Source organism: Rhinoderma darwinii, chromosome 5 (genome assembly GCF_050947455.1).
Source record: "Rhinoderma darwinii isolate aRhiDar2 chromosome 5, aRhiDar2.hap1, whole genome shotgun sequence".
In the NCBI taxonomy this organism is placed as follows: Eukaryota; Metazoa; Chordata; class Amphibia; order Anura; family Rhinodermatidae; genus Rhinoderma; species Rhinoderma darwinii.
The window spans coordinates 37,615,234-37,638,401 of record NC_134691.1 but is presented as its reverse complement, the minus strand read 5'-3'; the positions used below and the strand labels follow the sequence as shown (position 1 = coordinate 37,638,401).

The 23,168-nt window shown below is 43.4% G+C and overlaps 1 protein-coding gene across 4 annotated transcripts in view; it reads left to right on the top strand.

Annotated features, from left to right (window-relative positions):
• OXR1 (oxidation resistance 1) overlaps window positions 1-23,168 on the top strand; it is a 531,616-nt gene that overhangs the window by 444,937 nt on the left and 63,511 nt on the right. The window contains exon 1 of one of the 4 annotated variants that reach the window (XM_075825831.1): window positions 3,045-3,375. The exons of 2 other annotated variants lie outside the window; for them this stretch is intronic. In XM_075825831.1, coding sequence (XP_075681946.1) covers window positions 3,201-3,375 — 175 coding nt within the window. In that variant the 5' untranslated portion in view covers window positions 3,045-3,200. Of the gene's footprint in view, window positions 1-3,044; window positions 3,376-23,168 lie in introns of those variants that run through there. One more of the 4 variants, XM_075825832.1, reaches the window with a different exon arrangement.

The following is a 23,168-nucleotide window of genomic DNA, read 5'->3' as shown; positions in this document are numbered from 1 at the left end:
TGGATTCCTAACTAGTTATCCGAAGGTTTCGGATTTAAATTGTTTTTATAAAACTGTGAAATTAATAAACGGCTGCTGTGGCCATTTCACATCCAACCTCGGTGTCACGTGTCTTTCCTAAAGGTGGGGGTGGAGGGATAGGATGGGTAAGGGAAGGTTCATTAACACACGACTCTACTTAGGCAGGTCAAGTAAAGTACTGTTATAGTAGTTCAAATAAGTAATTTATTAACAATAATTTTGTGTTGTATCAAATTTGAAAGTAATGCGGCCCGTCAACTTCCCATTTTTTCTATATGCGGCCCATTTACCCGGCCGAGTTTGAGACCCGATAGATAGATAGATAGATAGATAGATAGATAGATAGATAGATAGATAGATAGATAGATAGATAGATAGATAGATAGATAGATAGATAGATGATAGGTAGATAGATATGAGATAGATAGATAGATAGATAGATAGATAGATAGATAGATAGATAGATAGATAGATAGATAGATAGATAGATAGATAGATAGATAGATAGATAGATAGATAGATAGATAGATAGATAGATATGAGATAGATAGATATGAGATAGATAGATAGATAGATATGAGATAGATAGATAGATAGATAGATAGATAGATAGATAGATAGATAGATAGATAGATAGATAGATAGATAGATAGATAGATAGATAGATAGATAGATAGATAGATAGATAGATATGAGATAGATAGATATTAGATAGATAGATAGATAGATAGATAGATAGATAGATAGATAGATAGATAGATTTGAGATAGATAGATAGATAGATAGATAGATAGATAGATAGATAGATAGATAGATAGATAGATAGATAGATAGATAGATAGATAGATAGATAGATATGAGATAGATAGATAGATAGATAGATAGATAGATAGATAGATAGATAGATAGATAGATAGATAGATAGATAGATAGATAGATAGATAGATAGGTAAGTAGATAGATAGATAGATAGATAGATAGATAGATAGATAGATAGATAGATAGATAGATAGATAGATAGATAGATAGATAGATAGATAGATAGACAATATGAGATAGATAGATAGATAGATAGATAGGTAGATAGATAGATAGATAGATAGATAGATAGATAGATAGATAGATAGATAGATAGATAGATAGATATGAGATAGATAGATAGATAGATAGATAGATAGATAGATAGATAGATAGATAGATAGATAGATAGATAGATATGAGATAGATAGATAGATAGATAGATAGATAGATAGATAGATAGATAGATAGATAGATAGATAGATAGATAGATATGAGATGAAACGTTACCTCTATAGACCCTACTTGTAGACAATAGTAAATACAGTAAACAATAAGCTACTGGGTGTTTTATAAGAAAGGTGACAAGTAGCCAGTCATGTGATCCCTCCCGGCCAATCAGTGTATTAGCATACAATCTCTCTCTCTATATATAAAGGAGACATGTATAAATTTATCATAGTGGCAAATGCCTCTAAAAATGTGCACAGTTTACGGCACTTTACATAAAAGTGCGCTGGATTTAACAGAAGAGGCGGGGCATTCAGCACAACAAATTTACTATAATTTACACCAAAAACTGTCGTGAAGTGTAGCGCAAATCTCCAGTTTGTATATAGAGTAGATTTGACTTTCTGGCACATGGACGGCCAGTGATGAGCTTAATTTATCAATAAATTAGGATTTTTTCTTTAGCGCGGTTTCGATTATGGGCCTCATTAGACTGACAAGTGTCTAAGAGTAAAACTGTACTTGTTACCCATAGCAACCAATCAGAGCCCTGCTTTAATTTCTTAAACTGCTTTGAAAAATGAAAGCTTAGCTCTGATTGGTTGCTATTGACAACAAGGACAGTATTTATATTAGACAGTTGTGATTAATGAGGCCCTAAAGGTGGCTATACATATTAGATATATATCGGCCGAACCCACCAATGTCAGTGGAATCGGCTAACCATCTAATGTATATGGCGGTGGTAAACTCTCGGGGGAGAGACGGGTCAGGCAGCAGTTTTACTCCTTTTCCCTGTTGAGAACGTATGCACGCTCAGCCGTGCATGTGTATAAGGGGTTTGGGAAGAATAGGTGTCGGCCAAACGAACATTCATCCGACAGCTATCCAAAATGTATGTCCAGCTTTACACTGGTGTCTGCCACTTTTCAATAATAAACTAGTCACCTTTTACTCCAGCGCTCTTTATATGAAACGCCAGTCTTAATAAATCCCCCCTCCTTTGTTTCAATTCCTCAACATTTTTAAGATCTCTGCTTGCTGTCAGTGAATTATAATATTATGACCTATTTAGCTTTTAGGCCATCTCTGAAAGCTCAGCAGCGCAAGTCTCTGTCCTGTCCTGATAGTTTCTTACAATGTATCAGTGGAGTCCCACATTTTTTTAGATTCCAAATATTCTTGGGAAATAACAGAATTTATACGAGGGACCTATAAACTCTACAGACTGCCAGCAGTCACAGGGCTTGAGGCCTATTTTAATATTTGCTTGCAATGTTTTCTTTAATGTGACGCCGCAGCTACACCCAGCCTTGTACTGGCAGCACACAGCATGTGAACTTCCATGATGTTTAGGTTTGTTTTTCTTAACACGTCAAATCTTCCTACCCCCACCTGTTTATAATAGTATCTTCCTTATATCAAAATCATCGCTAAAGGATTTCTTCAGTTTTAAAAATAGGGGTGGTGAATATAGATGACTATGGAAGGCATTGCAGGGGTATACGGGTCTGCCTTCCTCCCATGCGTACTGTGGTGGTATCATCCATGTATAAAAATCAACGCGAGTGGACTTTTTCATTTATAGAAATAGGGGTGGTAAATATAGATGACTAAGGAACGCATTACAGGGGTTATAATTCTCCCCCATACGTACTGCGGTGGTATCTTCTGTGTATCAAAATAAATACAAGTGGGATTCCCACTTTAGAAAATAGGGGTGGCGCAATGATGATCAGGGGGTTTGTTTGTGGGGGTTCCGTCATTATTGGGGGTATGTACACACACAGCGGCTGAGGGTTGGCGGTCTGTGACAGGACATCCCACGGGTGGGTGGGGTGTTGTGTGGGGCGGGAGCGATTTGCAGAAAAAGTTTGTGATAAGTTTACCTCAGAAAGTTTTAGCAGTGACAGACGCAGGCCGAGGGCAGTATGGACTACCTGACTGGCGTCAGCGGGAAGAGCGGCCGCGTCCTGAGGGGCACTGCCAACCGGCTATGGCTGGGGCTGCGGGAGGTGCACTTCCAGGACTACCTGAAAGAAGGAATCGGGCGAGGGGACACCCCGCCGTCCAGTCCGGATCAGGAGCTTAGTCCTCCGCTCTCAGGTCAGGGGGAGTCCTGACAGCTGGGGGAGGGTCTCTTCCAGGGGTTACTATGTATTCTACTGAGCTATGGTCATTCCTAAATCCCTAGTCTACACGGTTGGATGAAGTGACACATGCTGGGATTTGTAGTTCTACAACTTCTTGGATTGGTGGATGGTTTGTCTATGGTATTATGTCACTAGGAACACATAATGTAATGCTCATCGCCTGCTCTGGTCACCTGTATGCCTATAATTTTATATAAAGGTGATACAAGACATGGGGCGTTATCCGCAACCATATGGCGGCATACAGAGAGAGGTATAAAGGAAACGTTTAGTTGTTGCCCATGGCAACCAATCCGGTCACTGCTTTTCTTTTCCAAACAGCCTTTGAAAATGAAAGATGGAATCTGATTGGTTGCCATGGGCAACTACCAATTTCCTTTGCCTGGCAATGTGCCTATGGCTCTGTAATAGGGATCTGTGTGCCGCTATACATACACGTGGCAATGCCATGTCTACTCGTGGTTGCCTTCACATGAGTAAGTACTCTTTATGGACCCCCACCAATCAAAACTTCTGATATGTCACAAGTTTTTTAAAAGTTTAGTTACCCTTTAAGTGTTTAATGAAAGTTCTGAAACATAATATATGTCCAAATCATCACTATTTAGGATTTGTTTACTGTCTGTGAAGAACATCCTCCTTCACTGGATGGTCCAGTGCGCGGCACCACCGATTCGATATGACCCACTAACCGGGCTCTTCTCAACGCTCGCCCGCACACCCTTTTTCACAGGGACTGGCGATCAGCACCCCACTATCCTACCTGCTCATAGGTATAATTTTATAGATGTGAATAAAGGGCCACTCTAACTTTCCAATAAACTTGTTTCCTGGGCAGTGGGTGGCAGTGAACGCTCAGAGGTCGGACCCCCACCGATGTTCTGCTGTAACATTCCAAGATGGGACTATCTTTAATCTGCTAGCTGTCAGTGAATGGGGATATGTTAATTTACATCCAGATGCTTAAAATCTAGCCCTGCTCACCGCTGATGGTTTGTTACAGTGTATCATTGCAGGGAATGATCTATGATAAAGCACAACAGCAGTATACAGTATTTCTCTTGTATTGGACTCCAGCAGCGTTTTTAGGATCGAAATCACAGTCCTGCGCACGGCCTTACACTGATGCGTATCCTCAGCTGTGAAAAAGACAAGGTGAAGACCGGTTTTCAGCATCTGTTTGTGAAGGAGGATGTTCTTCACTGACCGTAAACAAATCCTAATTAGTGATGATTTGGACATATATTATGTTCCAGAACTTTCATTAACCACTTAAAGGGTAACGAAACTTTTAAAAAACTTGGGACGTATCAGAAGTTTTGATCGGTGGGGGTCCGAGCACTGAGACCCTGACCATTCGGTAAAACTAAGCATCAGAGGAGCTCGGGTGAGCGCTGTGCCGCTCCTTTTTTGACCGGCTTTCTTCAGAGCGGTTTACAGGCTCAAAAGAAAGTCTATGAGCGCGTACACCGATCCGAGGAAAGCCGATCAGAAACTAAGCAGCGCGTCCGAGCGCTTCTACCGCTTCGTTTTGGCGATCAGTAGGGGCTCTCAGTGGTTGAACCCCCACCGATCAAAACTTCTGACATATCACTGTCAAAAGTAAAAAAAAGAAAAATTAATAAAAAAAAAAAAAAAGTTTACTTACCCTTCAAAGGGATCCTGTTCTGGTAAAAGACTCTAAAAAAAAAAACAGGGGGGGGGGGCAATGTTGAATTGTAATTTTTTTTTTTTTTTTTTTTACTAACCGAAATTGTGACTGCATGAAGACATGCAATTTCTTTTGCCCCCATCCCTCTCCGTGAAACCCTAGCAGCGATAGCAGATTGTGACATACTAGTAACCTGATCCTGTCCTGTTTGCCTATTGTCTCTACAGAAAATCAAAACTTGCTGATGTGCCGGGTCATAAGTTCTGTGTTATCTACACAATGGTGTGAACGTGGGTTCAGTGTGTGTGTATAAACATCACCAACTATCCTGACACGTTGCATTCCTTGCTCCGCTTGGGATCGGTCACTGCAGCGCTGCGGAGAGTTGTGCTATGACCTGTTCACACTGTCTTCTGTTATGTGCAGGGATTTCTTGCTGTGGTAAAACTAGTGTCCAGGTGCTGCCAGTAGGTGCATGAGGCTGGGTTCACACATTACAATTTTTTTTTTTTCACGGTTGTCTTGAAGAACGGCCGCAAAAAAGAAGTGCATGTCACTTCTTCAGCTGTTTTTGGAGCCGTTTTTCATTGCTTCTGTAGAAAACCGCTCCAAAAACGCGAGTTGCTAAAAATCAGGAGCTGTTTTCCCTTGAAAACCGCTCCGTATTTTCAGGCATTTTGAGTTTGTGTGTGCACGTACCCTAAAATTGTCTCCCATTAACTTCAAGGGTGGTTGTGTTCTAAGGGTATGTTCACACGCAGAGTCAAAAACGTCTCAAAATACGGAGCTGTTTTCAAGAGAAAACAAGCTCTTGATTTTCAGACGTTTTTTTGTGCCACTTGCGTTTTTCGCTGCGTTTTCTACGGCCGTTTTCTGAGCTTTTTTTTTTAATAGTCTATGGAAAATGGCTCCAAAAATGTCCCAAGAAGTGTCCTGCACTTCTTTTTCGCAGCCGTTTTTTTTTTTTTTTTTTTACACGGAAAAAACGCAGCAAAAAATGCTCCGGCGGAACAGAACGCCGTTTTCCCATTCAATCAATGGGCAGATGTTTGGAGGCGTTCTTTCTTCCGATTTTTTTTCGGGTGTTTACGGCCCGAAAAACGGCCGAAAATAGGCCGTGTGAACAATACCCTCAGGGTATGTTCACACAACCAAGTTTCAGACGTAATTCGGGCGTTTTACGCCCCGAATTACGTCTGAAAAAACGTCTCCATTACGCCGACAAACATCTGCCCATTACTTTCAATGAGTCTTACGATGTTCTGTGCAGACGACCTGTCATTTTACGCGTCGCTGTCAAAAGACGGCTCGTAAAATAACAGCCTCGTCAAAAGAAGTGCAGGACACTTCTTGGGACGTAATTGGAGCCGTTTTGCATTGACTCCATTAAAAAACAGCTCCAATTACGTCCGTAATGGACACCGCAAAAAACGTGAGTACGAGCAATTACGTCTGAAAATCAAGAGCTGTTTTCGCCTGAAAACAGCTCCGTCATTTCAGACGTATTTTGCGCTGTCGTGTGAACATACCCTAAGGGTATGTTCACACGTGGGCGTCCGTAACGGCTGAAATTACGGGGATGTTTCAGCCTGAAAACATCCCCGTAATTTCAGCGGTACCGGCATGTGCAGGCGCTTGAACGCCGCGTCAATTACGGGCGTAATTAGCGCTGCTATTCATTGGAGTCAATGAATAACGGCTCTAATTACGGCCAAAGAAGTGACAGGTCACTTCTTTGGCGCGGGCGTCTAGTTACGCGCCGTCTTTTGACAGCGGCGCGTAAATATACGCCTCGTGTGAACAGACAAACGTCTGCCCATTGCTTTCAATGGGCAGATGTTTGTCAGCGCTATTGAGGCACTATTTTCGGGCGTAATTCGGGGCAAAAACGCCCGATTTACGTCCGTAAATAGGCCGTGTGAACATACCCTTAGGGTATGATACTTGACCTGGGATAGCTGCCGGCTAACCATATATGAGATCTCGATGGGGAGAGGGGAATCCGCTGCTGACAGACTCTCTGGTGGCCGCTTGTCTCCCCTCGGCATGTTGAAATCCAACATGCCCGCTCTTTCTTTCTTGTGGTATTTGGGGGTGGGGTCGTGATGTCTCCGTACACGTTACATTGCTGGACTGGCCTGAAATTGTTGGTTCGGCTGAATTTCGCAAGTTTTCACTGATTTTCATGTGTATGGGAACCTCTTTCTTTATTTACAATAAAAAAAAACATTTCCTAACCCCTCTTGCACACGACCGAGATCGGGCGTTGAAAAACGGTCCGAGTATTGGCTGGATTTCCTGGCCTGACCCCGGTGCAGGTGAACGGGACTCCTGGCATTGTAGACATTTATGTTGCTAGGAGTCTCTGCCTCCCCCCAGAACTGCTGTTCCGTACTGTATCATTTTGTTCAGTATGAAACCGCAGTTCCGTGGGGACGCGGGGAGTCCTAGCACCATAAAAGATCTATGATGCCAGGAGTCCCGTTCACCTGTACCATGGTCGGGCCTGGAATTCCGTCCGATATACAGACCGTTTTACACGGCCCGATCTCGGTTGTGTGCAAGAGCTGCACACATCCCTTAGGGTATTTTCACACGGCAGCCTCCATTACGGCTGAAATTACGGACCTTTTTTCAGGAGAAAACCGCTCCGGAATTTCAGACGTAATGGCATGTTGCAGGCGCTTTTCGCTGCGTCCATTACGGACGTAATTGGAGATGTTTTTCCATGGAGTCAATGGAAAACGGCTCCAATTACGTCTCAAGAAGTGACAGGCACTTCTTTGACGCGGACGTCTTTTTACACGCCGTCTTTGACAGCGACGTGTAAAATTACACCTCGTGGGAACAGAAAATCATAAAACCCATTAAAAGCAATGGACAGATGTTTGTAACCGTAATTCGAGGCATAAAACGCCCGAATTTCGTCTGAAAACCGTGCGTGTGAACATACCCTTATATTTGCAGCAGTGGCCACGCTGAAGTTGTTTTGTATAACTTTATCTGTATAGAGCGGTTGAAGATCTGTCAATGCTGATAAAGCCCGTGTGACAGCGGATGGTGGAGAGAGGACTTGTGCCCCCGCCCTGGTGCCCCTGTGTTGTGACATGCAGCGCTTTACACCATTTAGGTGCTGGTAAATTCGGTCACTGCGTCCAGAGGGCCACAAAGTGGAAGTGAAGGCTATACCTGAGGATCTAGTGTATCCTAGCTGTCATAAGGGGGGGGGGGGGGGAGTAACAGTAGTCCATTTTTGGTCTGGTTGCTATGGGTAACAATGGTCTTTTTCCTCCTGGCACTAATATATGAGAAGTAAACCGCTCTTATCCATACAGACTGTGATCTGTGTATTCTGGAGCTGCTCTGTTCACACATGGACTATGAACCAGGGGTTGTGATCTATTCCTGTGCGGTCATAGTGTGCACACATTAACATTCAGTGGGTTTTGTAGAGTACGCTGAATTCTAAAGGCGGGTTCCGGTATTTTAATATTGATGGCCTATCTTTCAGATCAACACTTAATCGGTTGGGGTCTGACTTCTGAGACACCTGCCAATCAACTGCACTTATGTGAGCGCGGTGTCCCCTGTATTGTTTACTCAGACACAGTGCCATACATACATACTGCACCTTGGTCTTATTCACTTGAACTGAGCTGCCGTCCTTTTAGATTTGTGTCGTCTTGACCACTATTGATGTAAGGGCCCATTCAGACGAATGTGAATGACGTCCGTGTGCTGCGCATGGAAATAACGCACAGCACACGGACCCATTTATTTCACTGGGGCCGTTCACACAAGCGAGAGTCCGTTGCGTGAAACTCACTGCATGTCCTATATTGGTGCGTTCTCACACACCTAGCCGCCCATTGAGGTCAATGGGTGCGTGTGCGTGTGCGGTGTGTGATTTGCGCATCAATTCGATTGAAAAAAAGAAATAAAAATGTGCTTTGTGAGTGCGGGAATAACGCATGCCCCTCGCAAAGCACACTGATGCATAACGCAACACACACGGACCAGATTCACATGCGTGATTCTGATACGCTCGTATGAATGAGGCCTAAGAGTGCATTTACATGAGTCTTTTTGGCCGCACGGTGAAAACGACATTAAAAATTGAGGCAGAAATGAATGCGGTTTTACCGTGAATTTCAGTGGTATTTGCCTGTGCGTTTTTTACAGGTGAAACCTCTAGCATAAATGTGTTTCACCTGTGAAAACTGCATAGAAAACCGCCACAATTTGTGGTAAATCTGTGTTTTTGCAGCAGGTTTTGATGCAGATTTTACCACTTGGCCAAAAAAATCTCTTCATATAAATGCACCCTAAGGGCATGTTCACACGGCAACGCCAATTACGTCTGAAATTACGGAGCTGTTTTCAGGCGAAAACCGCTCCTGAATTTCAGACGTTTTGACAAGTGCACGCTTTTTTCGCTGCATCTTTTACGGATGTAATTGGAGCTGGTTTTCATTGGAGTCAATGAAAAACGACTCCAATTACGTCCCAAGAAGTGACTTGCACTTCTTTGAGGCGGGCGTCTTTTTACGTGCTGTCTTTTTACACGCCGTCTTTTGACAGCGGCGTGTAAAAAAAAAAAAAAGCCTGTCTGCACCGAACACCGTAAGACCCATTGAATTCAATGGGCAGATGTTTGGAGCCGTTTTTTCGGCCGTAACTCGAGGCGTAAAACTCCTGAATTACGTCCGTAAATAGGGCGTGTGCACATACCCAATACTCAATTGAGCGCGACAGTGTGCTGCTCCTTTTTATAGCTTACCTTTTTTTTAAAGATATATATATATATTTTTTTTTTTTATCTGTGGGAAAGTTGTGTGCCAGCCGCAGCTGTTGGTAAAGTGCAGCCGCATGGGCGCGGGCACTTTATCACTACATGTCTGTGCTGTTCTCTCCACTCCTGGTTGCTATAATACAATTCTCATCTGCGTGACCGAGTTTGACGACTCAAGGATTTTAGGGCATATAGTTCAGGGATATGTTGTTGTTGTTTTTTTTATTTTTTTATTTTATCCCTAAGGGAAAAAAAAAGGGATGCTGAACTGCATGAAAAAATGCCATACAGCTGTAACTTTCCCTGTATAAGGGCTTATTCAGACGAATGTGGGGAAACTCGGACGTGCCCCCGTGCGGTTCCCATTTTCATGGATTCCCCAATAGACTTGAGTCTATGGAGGGATCCGTGAAAACGGAAGAAAATAGGACATGTTCTATTTTTTAACGGACCCTACACACCGTCCATTGAAACAACGGCCATAATGAACGGCTCCATAGAAATACATGCGTCCGTGCGAGTAAGTTGGTCCTTTTTAAGCCACACCCCCTGTCACATCACCTTCGCGGAACGTGACGCGGGTGCGACTGTAAGGAATTATCTTTATCCACTCATGCAATTTCGCACTTTCCTTGAATAATGTAGCCACCTTCAGAAAAAAAAAATACCCATTTTAGTCAAATTTTAATAGGGTCTTTGAAAGTCTTTTTTTTTTTTTATTGAAAACCAGACAAGCCCTTTAAACTATTTACAATCAAATTCGTAAACCATCACCCACTGAATCCGCCATTCAGTAACGTTGTTAGGACTGCTGCTTATATATTTCTTGGCACGTTGTTTATCTTTTTTTTTATTTATAATCTTCATTGACTTCAAAGCACATTTTTTAATTACTGAGTATTCTGTTATTTCCTGGTAAGATCTATATTTTCTTTTCCAAATGTAGTTGTTCTTCTTGAGTGAGTAGGTGGCACGGCTGTGAGCCTAGTACAGATGGCTCCGGATTTGATCTGAAGAATATGTATATGTGGGATATTAGAGAATCGGAGGAATTCACTTTTTCAATAGTTATTTACCAAAAAGGATGCAGAGTTTAGTTAAAGTGCAGCATGTCAGAAGTTTTGATCGGTGGGGGTCCGAACACTGAGACCCCCACCAATTGCTTAAACTGAAGCTGCAGAAGGACTCGAGTGATCGCTGTGCCGCTTTAGTTTCTGTTCGGCTTTCAGAGAAAAGCCGAGCGGGTGGTGTACGGGCTTATAGGCTTTCTATTGAGCCTGTGCACCGCTCCGAGGAAAGCCGATCAGGAAGAAAAGCGGCACCGCGATCACCTGAGCGCTTCTGCCGCTTTGTTTAATCAATCGGTGGGGGTCTCAGTGCTCGGACCCCCACCGGTCAAAACTTCTGACATGTCAAAAGTTTTTTAAAACTTTTTAGTTGTTCTTTAAGAAACGTAAATATGTAGAAGTGAGATCTGTTGTGTAGTTTTAATAGATAGGACTGTGGTAAGATGGTACATATTGAGGTTCCATGGCTGCTGGGGTTGGAATAGTTCTTTGCGTACTTCTTGTAATTAGACTGGGGGAAACTGTACATAGTATTTGGGTGTGTGCGCAATAACTTGTCCTTATTGTTAGGACTTCTATAAAACAACTAGCGGTCTTATCCCTCAGATCACTTCTTGGGTTCAGAGCACATATTGCGAATGATAGAATCCCTATAAAGGTACGTCCATACCCTGCATACCGGATATTCCGGGCTGAAATTCTGCAGCCTATTCCAGTAGCAGCAGGAAAATTTCTCTTGCAAAAACGCTGCAGAATTTCCACAAGGAAAATTCGGATGGAAATCCTGCAGTGTTTATTCTGTGTGTGGACGTGTCCTATTGCCACGTAGCGTAAGCGCTGCAGATTTTCCGCAACGAAATTGTGTCCGGCTAAAACCCGCAGCATAAACATTAATTAATTGACCTGCGGTGTGAAATTTCATTCCGCAGCATGTCAATTTATGCTGCGCTTTCATGGATTTTCTGTTGCGGGAAGGCAACAGGAAGCCATGTGTTGTGACTTTTGCAGTGTTTACGACGCAAAAATCGCAACGCCGGACAAAACAAACTAACATACTTGCCCAGAATGCTCTCCTTCTTCATGCAGTCCGGCCTCCTGGGATGACGTATCCCATGTGACCGCTGCAGCCAGTCACAGGCTGCAGCGTCACATGGCTTGAAATAATGTTGTGGTGAGATTTTTTATTTTTTTTTCTCTGACAAAGTCCTGCGGGTTCCAGGTCTGATGTGTTGCGTGTTTTTTACGCAGCGTATCCGTCCCGTGGGAACCTGGCTAAAGCTGGTTTTACATGGGACGGAAATGCTGCAGATTAACCCCTTAAGGACACTGCCAATTTCAGGTTTTTTATTGGCGTTTGCAGCCTGAAAAATTTTCAGCCGTTTTTCGGGCCGCAAATGCCCAAAAAACGGCTGAAAATATGGGGCTGAACGCATCCAAACATTCCCACGGGGCAGTTTTTATGCGCGGTTTGTAAAAACGGTGTGTAAAAAAAACACCCTGTAAAAAAGTGCATGTCACTTCTTGAGCCGTTTTTGGAGCCGTTTTTCATTGTCTCAATAGAAAAACTGCTCAAAACACATCAAAAAACGCTTGATGCATTTACAGCTGTTATTTGTTTGCCGTGTGTACATACCCTTAGGGAAGAAATGGGTTAGTGTTTTTTGGAGTACAAAAAAAATTATTATTAGCCTCCCTAGGGGACTTGCACCAGCGGTCGCTTGCATTATATACTACAATACTAATGTATATCGTGATACTGACCGTCTCTTTCAAGCCCTGCCGTGAGAGTACAAAAATGGCAGCCTGGGGGCCTTCATCAGGCTAACATGACCACAATATTCGCCAGCCGGTCATGTCGCTGGGGGGCACGATGGCGTGTTTGAGGGGGCGCCTCCTAATTCTAACAATTTAAATGTCACGGTCGCGACTGACCGCGGCATTTAAGGTGTTAAATGCTCGGAATCAAAGTGTTCTTTGATTCCGCACGTTGCAGTTAGGTGGCAGGTGTATAACACACCCGTCACCAGCTGTGTATGGAACGAGCTCAGCCCTTGAGCCCGCTCTATACTTCCACCTTAACGGCTGTCACGTACTAGTACGTGACATGTCGTTAAGGGGTTAAAGTCCCAGCCATGTGGGTGAGATTTAAACAATCCATTGTCCACATCTGCAACAAGCTCGTTCTGTTCTGGATGTTCACCCTTTTCAATAAACAGTAGGAGGGGTGAAAACCACAGCGAAATGCGTATGTAACATGTGTGAATTTTGCTGTAGAAAATCTGCAGCGTTTCTGTCCGGTGTGAATCCAGCCTTATAATCGTGACCGCTACAAAGTTGTTTATAGTATTGTTATTGTATCTGGGATTATTTCCACGGACAACCGTTTGACATCACAGGGCGCTCATGTGTCGTCTTTGTAAGGTTCAGAATCGCACCACAATTGGTCAGGCTTTTGGTCCACGTGATTTCTTTTAGTTCTGCAATTTTCATTTATTTATTTTTCTCTTATGTCTGATAGATTTAGTTTTGGACAGAATTTGTATTTTAATAAGAATAAATTGGGACATCTTTACTAAACGGTTCACCCTCAAAGTGGTTCTCCTGTATGTAATCTGAATGCAGCGTTCACTGGATACGCCGTTTGAGATTTGCAGCACAACTACAAGCGGTCCTCCCTCCGTGGTTTGTTTTTGGAAGTTTTGTGAGCCATTGATCCAGAGCTCGATAAACAGACTTGACTGCTCTCCTGGAATGTCCGACAGACCCCCAAATACAGACCAGGAGAGGAGGCTTTCTTCCCGGATTCACTCTGGTTCATTGATGTCCCTGCCTGCACTGTAATTTGTGCGTACTTCCGCTACGGTGCAGCAGCAGGGACAAATGCCGGCCTTGCTACTATTACTCCACTACCAACGGTGTCGTGCTCCAGGTGAGAGAAGGGGGCGCTGTGGCTGTTATTCTGTAGGCATCATGGCTGGCACGCTGCACACGTTAGGCAATGTTCACATCATGTGTTTTGCTTCTTGATACATAAATTAAAGGGGTTGTACCAATATTAAATGTTGCCCCCCCCCCTAACCACAGGATAGGTGATAACATGCTGATTGGTGGGGATCCGTCCGCTGGGACCCCCCACTTATCACGAGAACGGGGGTTCCCGGTCCTCCAAATAAATGGAGCGGCATTACATTTAAAAAAAAATATTTTTTTAAAGGTTTATTTTTCCAAAACTTTTACAATTTGTTACAGTACAAACAAGTACATTAAATAAAACAATAGAAACAAGACCAATGACATGGCATCTGAATATTTTCAGAAGCGATGTAGCACATATAGAATATACCTCCCAATGAATTAGGAATAGTGAAGTGTGCCCTTGCAATGCCTCACAAGAAAACAACATTCACACCACATTCATCCCGTGCCCCATTCTTCCCAACCAACTCCCCCCCCACCCAAATCCTTTCAGAATTGTTTCCACCTCTAAACCGCAGATTCACCTGGACCTGGACCAGATCTTCTCAAATTTATCAGGACACTTTCTGTTTAATTATTATTTAAGATACATGGGTACGTATTTATTCACCATTTGCTTCCAGTGAGCCAAACTAGGGCCCTCCGTGGCCTTCCACGCCATATTCTCCATTTTTCTAGCGCAGAATAGAACAAAACGAAAAAACATTTTTTTTCATAATTCTGTACGACGTCATTAATGATACCCAAAAGGCACACCTGAGGGGCAAGGAGCCTCGGAAATTCAAAGTGGGTATGAAGAAATTCTACCTCCGACCAAAAAGGGTGAATCCTGGGTCACAGCCATACACAGTGTATATATGTACCTACTTCCGACTGGCATCTAAAACCGCTATCCGAAGACAGCGTCCCAATCCCCTGGAGTCTAACAGGTGTATAGTAAATCCGATGCAGAAACCGAGATTGTATCAGAAAATCTCTCGCACTAGTAACCGAAGCAAAAAATGTCAGTTCTACCTCCCTCCACTCCTCCTCTTCCAGATCAGGGATATCCCCCTTCCATGCTTTATCAAAAGGTCGTTGGCCAAAGGACAGCAATAATGCGTATATTTGAGCAAGGACCTTTTGAAAGGGTTACATTTAACATTTTAATCTTGGGACAAACCCTTTAAACGTAGGCTATGACCGATTCCTAACAGCGGCATCCGTCACCATAGATTTAATGGTATCGTCAGGAGCCGGGGTCATGACCGTTCGTGATGTATCCGTTAAACGGATCCCAATCTAGTCTATGTGACGCATGCCGCTACTAGGCGTCCATTTAACAGATCTGTCGTGAAAGGCGATTGGCAAGCCCATGACGTATGTGTTAAACGGATGCCTGTGACAGATGCCATACAGTAGCATGCGTCACCCAAAAATAAAGATTTTTTTTTTTTTTTATACCACTCTGGATTTTTTTTTTTTTTTATGGGACACGGTGGGATGGAATAGCGTATTATACTATTCTTGTATATCCTTAACAGCAGAAAAGTATACCAGTTCGACAGAGGCCAAAAGGACAGTCTTGTGGCCTCTGTCGGACCCTATGGACAGGTTTATCAGGTACGACGTGACGTGAACAGGGCCTTATCTGCCTGAAAAGTTGGTAATTCTGGTGATGCGTACATAAAATTGTCATGCTATGTAAATGCTAGGATTGGGTTCAGTGAAGTGCTGCCTGGTAGTATAATAATAATAATACGACATATTTTTTGTGGGTAATAATGTGATGGACAGTAAAGCCGCTTTACAGGACAGAACAGATTTGAAGTCTGTAAAGTGAAGACTGATTGTTTTTATTTCCATCCGGCATTAGCGCAGTGTCTGAAGTTATCCGACTTTTCCTCCGCTTAAGCAGATTACATGGATTTAATTGCTGCTGACGTGAACACTTTGTGAAATTTGTGCTCTGTCAGTGTTATTGGCAGCCTTTGTCTGAGGTTTATTGTCCCACGTGTTTACAGTGCTAGAAAACTTACTGCATTGTCATCAAAGCGGTGGTCTCCCCGCAACAACCCCTGTTCATATACCCTGTTTGGGCATATGGACATCATAGAGAGGGATCCCCATATGTGCCAGAACAGAGAGCCGCACAGGCAGCCTCGGCCAGCATGTAATACCACGTTAACCCTGCAGCGGCCGGCCGTGGCTTCCCCCGATCATGATCGCAAAAAGGGGGTTTGTGTTTATGACTTAAGGAATATTAACTGCTGGGAAGATGTTCCTTGTGGCACTGCTGGATAGCTGCTTTCTTCCCTCTTGGTATTTTCGGACAGTCCGTTCTGGCATATCGGTAGAATATCTTATTTGTTATTGTTTGTTGGTAATCCCACTACTGGGACTGCGCCAATACGGAGTACATAGACGTGGCGTCCATAAAGTACAGAGGCCCATTGGGATGTTTTCGCTGCACTGCGCCACTCTGGACTTCCGAGATTCTTGCACCAGACAACGATGTCTATTGTAAATGGCGCTACCAGGATCGATGATAAAAGATACCGTTCTCATTGATCCTCTCTTCTATTTCTCATCTATGTATGAACACAATCATTCTTGCGCTGTCCTATTCAGCATTATTCTGGTCTGCGGGTGAACCGTTCACTGGTCCTTCGTTGTCCTTACTACATAAGACTCTGGACTGTCACTTGGGGGACTATTTCTACTTCATACTGTTACCTCCTGTATGATTTGGATGTTGCTGCCTAGAAATGTCTAACTCCCCGATTTTTTATTTAGGTTCACATCTGCGTTTGGTCTTTCCGTAACTGCTCCGACATAGGAGCAGAGCAACGAAAATACTGGGCACTGCTCTGTTGGACCACAGACACCGCCAACAACCGACTGAACTCCTTTACTTTAATGGGTTTCTGTTGGGGTGTCTGTTTTACCGGAAATGGTAGCGCAGCACGCTGCGCTATGGTTTCCAGTATTTTCGGCGGAATCTGCAATGGAGGCCCCTAATGGAGCCATCGACGCAGATGTGAACTAGGCCTTCGCTGTATCTAAAGATCTTACGATTATTAATTGGTATATTAAATATTAACCGCATAGAATATATCCATGAATGCATTGGAGCCCCTCTTGACAAATTCCCATGATCCTCACATACCCACATGTATTGTAACTTGGTGGCATTAGATGTATGTGGGATGGGGGGCATGGGTATTGAGGATAGATCATAAGAGAGATCTCTGTACTGACCTTTCATATATTTATGAATATTCCTTAGATCACCCTTCAGCCATCTATTTTTCCTAAACTGAATGACCCCAAGTTTGATCATCTTTCTGGGTACTGTAGTCCATTTATTAATTCAGTTGCCCGTCCTCCAGCTCTACTATGTCTTTCTTGTGCATTGGTGCCCCAAACTCTGCACAATATTCCGTGTGCTATCTGACTAGTGATCCATAAATTGGTAGGCAGCGGGGGGAGATTTACTAAGCTGTGAGATTTAGACCGCGGAAACGAAGACTAGGCAGTCAGACTATGCGCCAAATTTATCACCGTGGTGCACGCTGTTTGATAAATTTGGCGCATTTTGCTAGACACTTTTTTTCCCTTTATACCAACTCTTTGTTGGCTTAGCGCATTTTAACCCCTTCCCGCTGCAGCCATTTTTTGGATTTGCACTTTGGTTTTTTCCTCCCCAGCTTCCAAAAGCCATAGCTTTGTAGATTTTTATGGCATAATTTATTGTACCAGATAATGTAGTGGGAAATTGTAAAAAAAATATTTGGAGTGGAATAGAAAAAAAAACGGCAATTCAAGCGACCTTTTTCTTTTTTTTTTTTTTTTTTTGGCCTGAGGAAGACACTAGTTCAGTGTTGAAACGCGTAGCCACCTATTGTTCAAATAAATAATTGTTATATATCTTCTATTTTTCATTGACTTTCCACCACAACCACGCAGCAGCACCCTATAGGATCCTCCTTTTTACTTCCTTCGTATGCTTTTTTTTTTTTTTTTTTGTGAGAGATGACGGACCTGGGGACCTTCATCAGGCAAGAAAATGACAACTAACGGCGCCCCTCGATCTTGTCGCCGGGAGGTTGTTGGAACGTTACAGGGGGCCACCCGCTGTTTCTAGAAATCTTAATGCCACGGTCGCTATTGACCGCGCCATTTAATGGGTTAAACGAGCAGGATGGCACTCTGGCAGGGTCCAGCTTGTTACCCTGAAGTGCTGGCTGGGGTTGTCACGATACCAGAATTTGGACTTTGATACCGATACTTCGTGTAGTATTGCGATACTCTATACCAAAATTATACTTTGCCAACAATAATAATTAAAAAAAAAAGTTCTTCCATTTTCCATGTGAGGCGCGAGGTGTGATGAATTTTGAACCTCCATATGCCTCACATTAATAGGAATTAACCCCATCATGTTCCTCAGTCATAATGGACAACATTGGGCTAATCACTATTAATGTGAGGCACATGGAGGTTCAAAATTCATAATACCTCCGTGCCTCACGTTAAGTGAAAGAAAGCCGTTTTTATTTTATAACCGCATATACATCATAAATTACGCTATAAATTTGTTACGGTCGCGACGATACAGCCGACACACTCGCTCTATGGAGCGGACTTAGCTCATGAGCCCGCTCTATACTCCAGCCCCCCCCACCCCTCCCCCACTGTCGGGAAGGGGTTAAAGAGTAACTAAACCTCCAACAAACTTCTGACATGTTATAGTGACCTGTCAGAAGTTTTGGTCGGTGGGGGACCAAGCACTGAGACCTCTACCGATCGCTAAAACTAAGCTGCAGAAGCGCTCGGGTGAGCGCTGTGCCACTTGGTTTATGATCGGCTTTTTTCGGAAAGCCGATGTAGCGATGTACTGGCCCATACTTTATTTTGAGCCCGTACACCGGCTTTCCAAGAAAAACCGATCAGAAACCAAACGGGTCAGCGCTCACTGCCGCTTTGTTCTATACTGAAAACATGATCACAGTACGGGACAGTTGTCCCGCAGCGAGGCAGGGACTCCTAGCGTCGTACATAACTATGATGCTAGGAGCCCGGCTCCCTGCAGTGTGTTCGGTCCGGGACTTGCGGCCGAAATACGTCCGTCAATTACGGACGTAATGACCTCGTGTGAACATACCCTTAGCATTCCTAACATGTCTGTTTTAGTAAATGTATTACCCATGGAATAATGCTGGAGCATTTTTTTTTGGAACTCTGTGTTGTGACATTCCTCTGTTGGGCCCAGTTCACACAGAGTTGGTTTTTTTTACGCGGAAACCGAGTCGGAATCCGAGGCAAAAAATATCCGAAACTGGCTCCCATCTACAGTGGATATAAAAAGTTTACACTCCCCTGTTAAAATGCCAGGTTTTTGTCATGTTACAAAATCAGTCCAAGATGAATCATTTCAGACCTTTTTCCACCTTTAATGTGACCTATAATCTGTACAATTGTATCGACAAACAAACTAAAGTCTTTTAGGGTGGGAAAATAAAAATAAACAACAAAAATAATGTGGTTGCATATATATATGCACATCCTTAACCCCTTAATGACCAAGCCATTTTTTACGTTTTTCCATCGTCGCATTCCAAGAGCTATAACCTTTTTATTTTTTTTTGCGGGACGACTTGTAGTTTTTATTGGTACCATTTTGGAGTAAATGCGACTTTTTGATCACTTTTTATCACATTTTTTTTAAGTCAGGATTCACAGAAAACAGCAATTTTTCCATAGTTTTTTTTTTATTAAATTTTTTACGGCGTTCACCGTGCGGGTTAAATAATGTAATAGATTTATAGTCTGGGTCGTTACAGACGCGGCGATACCAAATATGTGTAACTTTTTTATTTTATTTTTTTTAATAGTAAAGCATTTTGTAAGGGGAAAAGCTGGGGTTTTCATTTTTTTTTTTCGCATTTTTTTTTAAAATTAACTTTACTAGTCCCACTAGGGGACTATAATATGCGATTCTGCGATCGCTATTATAATACACTGCAATACTTTTGTATTGCAGTGTATTACTACCTGTCCGTTTAAAACAGACAGGCATCTGCTAGGACATGCCTCCAGTCACTCCAGGCAGACCTGGGGGCCTTTATTAGCCCCCCGGCTGCCATTGGAGACACAGACACTCGGCGATCGTATCGCTGGGTGTCGGTGGGATGAGAGGGAGCTCCCTCCCTCTCTCCAAAACCACTCAGATGCGGTGCTCACTATTGTGCACCGCATCTGAGGGGTTAAATGGGTGAGATCGATACTAATATCGCAACACTTATATTGCCCCCTCTTCCTTGCAAAAGCGCTTCAAACCTGTCAGATTGCGAGGGCATCTCCTGTGTACAGTCCTCTTCAGGTCACCCCCACAGATTTTCAATGGGATTCAGGTTTGGCCTCTGGCTGGGCCATTCCAAAACGTTGATCTTCTTCTGGTGACGCCATTCTTTTGCTGATTTGGAGGTTCCGCTTTGGGTCGTTGTCGTGCTGAAAGGTGAAATTCCTCTTCATCTTCAGCTTTTTAGCAGAGGCTGCAGGTTTTGTGCCAATATTGACTGATATTTGGAACTGTTCATAATTCCCTCCATCTTGACTAAAGCCCCAGTTCCAGCAGCAGAAAAAGTGCTCCATAACGCTGCCTCCGCCGTGCTCCATAACGCTGCCTCCGCCGTGCTCCATAACGCTGCCTCCGCCGTGCTCCATAACGCTGCCTCCGCCGTGCTCCATAACGCTGCCTCCGCCGTGCTTCACCATTGCGGCCCCATTCATCTCTATGGGGCCATGCACACGACCGTAGTTTTTACGGTCCGTGCATGGCCCAGGAGCCCGCACCGCAGAAAGAACGGACCTGTCTTATTACGGCCGTCTTCTGCAGTCCGGGCTCATTGAAAATAATGTCCGCGGCCATGTGCATGTCCCGCGATTTGCGGGCGGCTCGCGGCTGACGGTCCGCAGCCGGCCGACCCGAAAATCACAGCCGTGCACATGGCTACGGTCATGTGCATGAGGCCTAAGGGTAGGAACGCACGGAACAGATTAATTGTGGAAAATCCACAGCCTATTACAGTAGCAGCTGTGTGGGTGAGATTTCAACAAATATCCGTCGAAAAAAAACCGCACATAAATTGACCTGCGGTGCGTTTACTTCAACCACATCATGACCATTAATTCTGCGGATACGCAACTCTTCTGTTGCGGGTTTACCCATTAAATTCAATGGGGTGCATAAACCCGCAACAAAGCAGTGTGTGTTGCGATATTTTTGGCGGAATCACAGTGATGCGTCGCAAAAATAGCAAGTAAGAAAAAAAATATATATATATATATATATATATATTTATTTAAGTTATACTTACCCAGATTTCCCTGCTTCTTCTCCTGTCCGGAGATTTATTTTTTTTTTGTCTGCAAAAAAACTCTGTGTGAACAGGGCCTTATTCCTACTGGAAAAATATGAAAATATTGAAGCAGGATGTTACATTTATGTCAATATGGATTGTCCCTACATAGTTGGACACGGTCAGCACTGATTGGAGAGTATTAAAGGGACAGCATGTGAACTCTAATCTAGTACTGTAAAATAAAGCAATTCCTTCGTGGCTGCTTCCATGATCTTCTGTCTGTGGCCTAACCTTAGAACAGGCCATCAGTATGGTCGGTAGGGATCTTGCCCCGCAATGGACACGAGTTATTAAAAACAAAGAGACCATGGCGCTCACTGAGTGGGGCTTAACCGCAGTACCAGGCACCACCACACTCATATGTACGTCACTGTGCCGGTATAAACAATGAAGGGGTTGGAACCCCACCAATCCTGTATTGATCGCCTGTCCTAAGGATCGGCCATCAATTAAAAAACCCTCTTACATTGTGAGGTATTTACAATTGGCACAGGCGGGTATAATGTGATGCTACAAGGTAATGATCTTCCAGGTAACTTGAGCTGTGTCTTGGCTCTGTTTGGCGTGGACCAGCCATGTGTTTCTGGGCCGGTTTACTTTTGGCCTGCGTTGTACCTATAGGTTGATCAGTGATCCTTAGTTGTTGGGGTTTGTGGCTTCTTCTCGGAATGTGAACTGATGATTTTCCGTGACTGTACAGGGTCTAACATGCTCTGATCCTCCTTCTGTACAGTTAAGTAGACCCATTAAATGGAATTGCTCGTCATCCCACACTGAAGTTTTTCTTCAAAGTTGCTGACCCATAAGTGTTGTGCGCTCCTTAACCGCCTCGTGCTTCCCGTCTCCCCTGATAATAATTGTACTTCATTATCGTCTGATCTCCTTGAAACCCAAACTGCTCCTTCAGGAAGAATCAGACGAACACTACGCCAACTAATATTAAAAATGCATGACGTGCAGAAAGATGTTCTAAGAGGACTTCTGTCTGATTTCCTGAAAGTGCTGCTCATTGTCTTATGGGGTTGGGAAAGAAAACCCTGTGCGCCGCGTATTAAATACATATGTAGAATTGAGATTGTCTAGATTTATTTAATATGTGATATATATATAAAATTATTATTTTATTTTTATTTTAAAGGGCTATTCCATAATCCCATGATCACGAGAATGAAGGTCCTTGGGCTTTTGGTATTTTTTTTTTTTCTGCCCAGCACCACTTCAAGTGAATGGGGCTGAAAATTCAGAAGGAGCCGCGGGGCTCCCCAGAGAACCACAGCCTTTTCTTTCTAGTGATCTCGGAAGTCGGACCCCCACTGACCAGCAAGTGACGACATATCCTAACAATATGGCATCACTTGCCGCGGCTGGAATACCCCTTGGATGGTGTTTCCACTTAAGTTCAATGATTTCCTTGAATTCTCCTCTTCATAATATGTTATAAATATCCATTACGACTCCAATAGAGAGTTGTCACCCATCTTTTCTAGACCCCTGAATGGCTTTTTAATGAAGCAATGAGGCGCAGGGACTGCATCTCTGCATAAGATACATCGCTGTTTTTCCTGTGAAAATGACCGAAACTGATGGACCCCATTATAAGTCAACGGGGTCAGTCAGGCGCCGGTGGTTTCTGTCATATGATGGATTCGGCATTGCATCGCGGTTCTTGTGGTAGGGAATGTGGGCAGGCATTGTCCTAAAGGGGCAAACCCTTTATTAAAAGGAAATTAAAAAAAGTGACTGACTTTTGGCCTTTACGACCTGCAGGTTCTCTACCTTTACTGCTAAATTTTATATACTTTTATTATAGGAGTTCTATGATTTATTATTAATTATTGATCATCATTTATATAG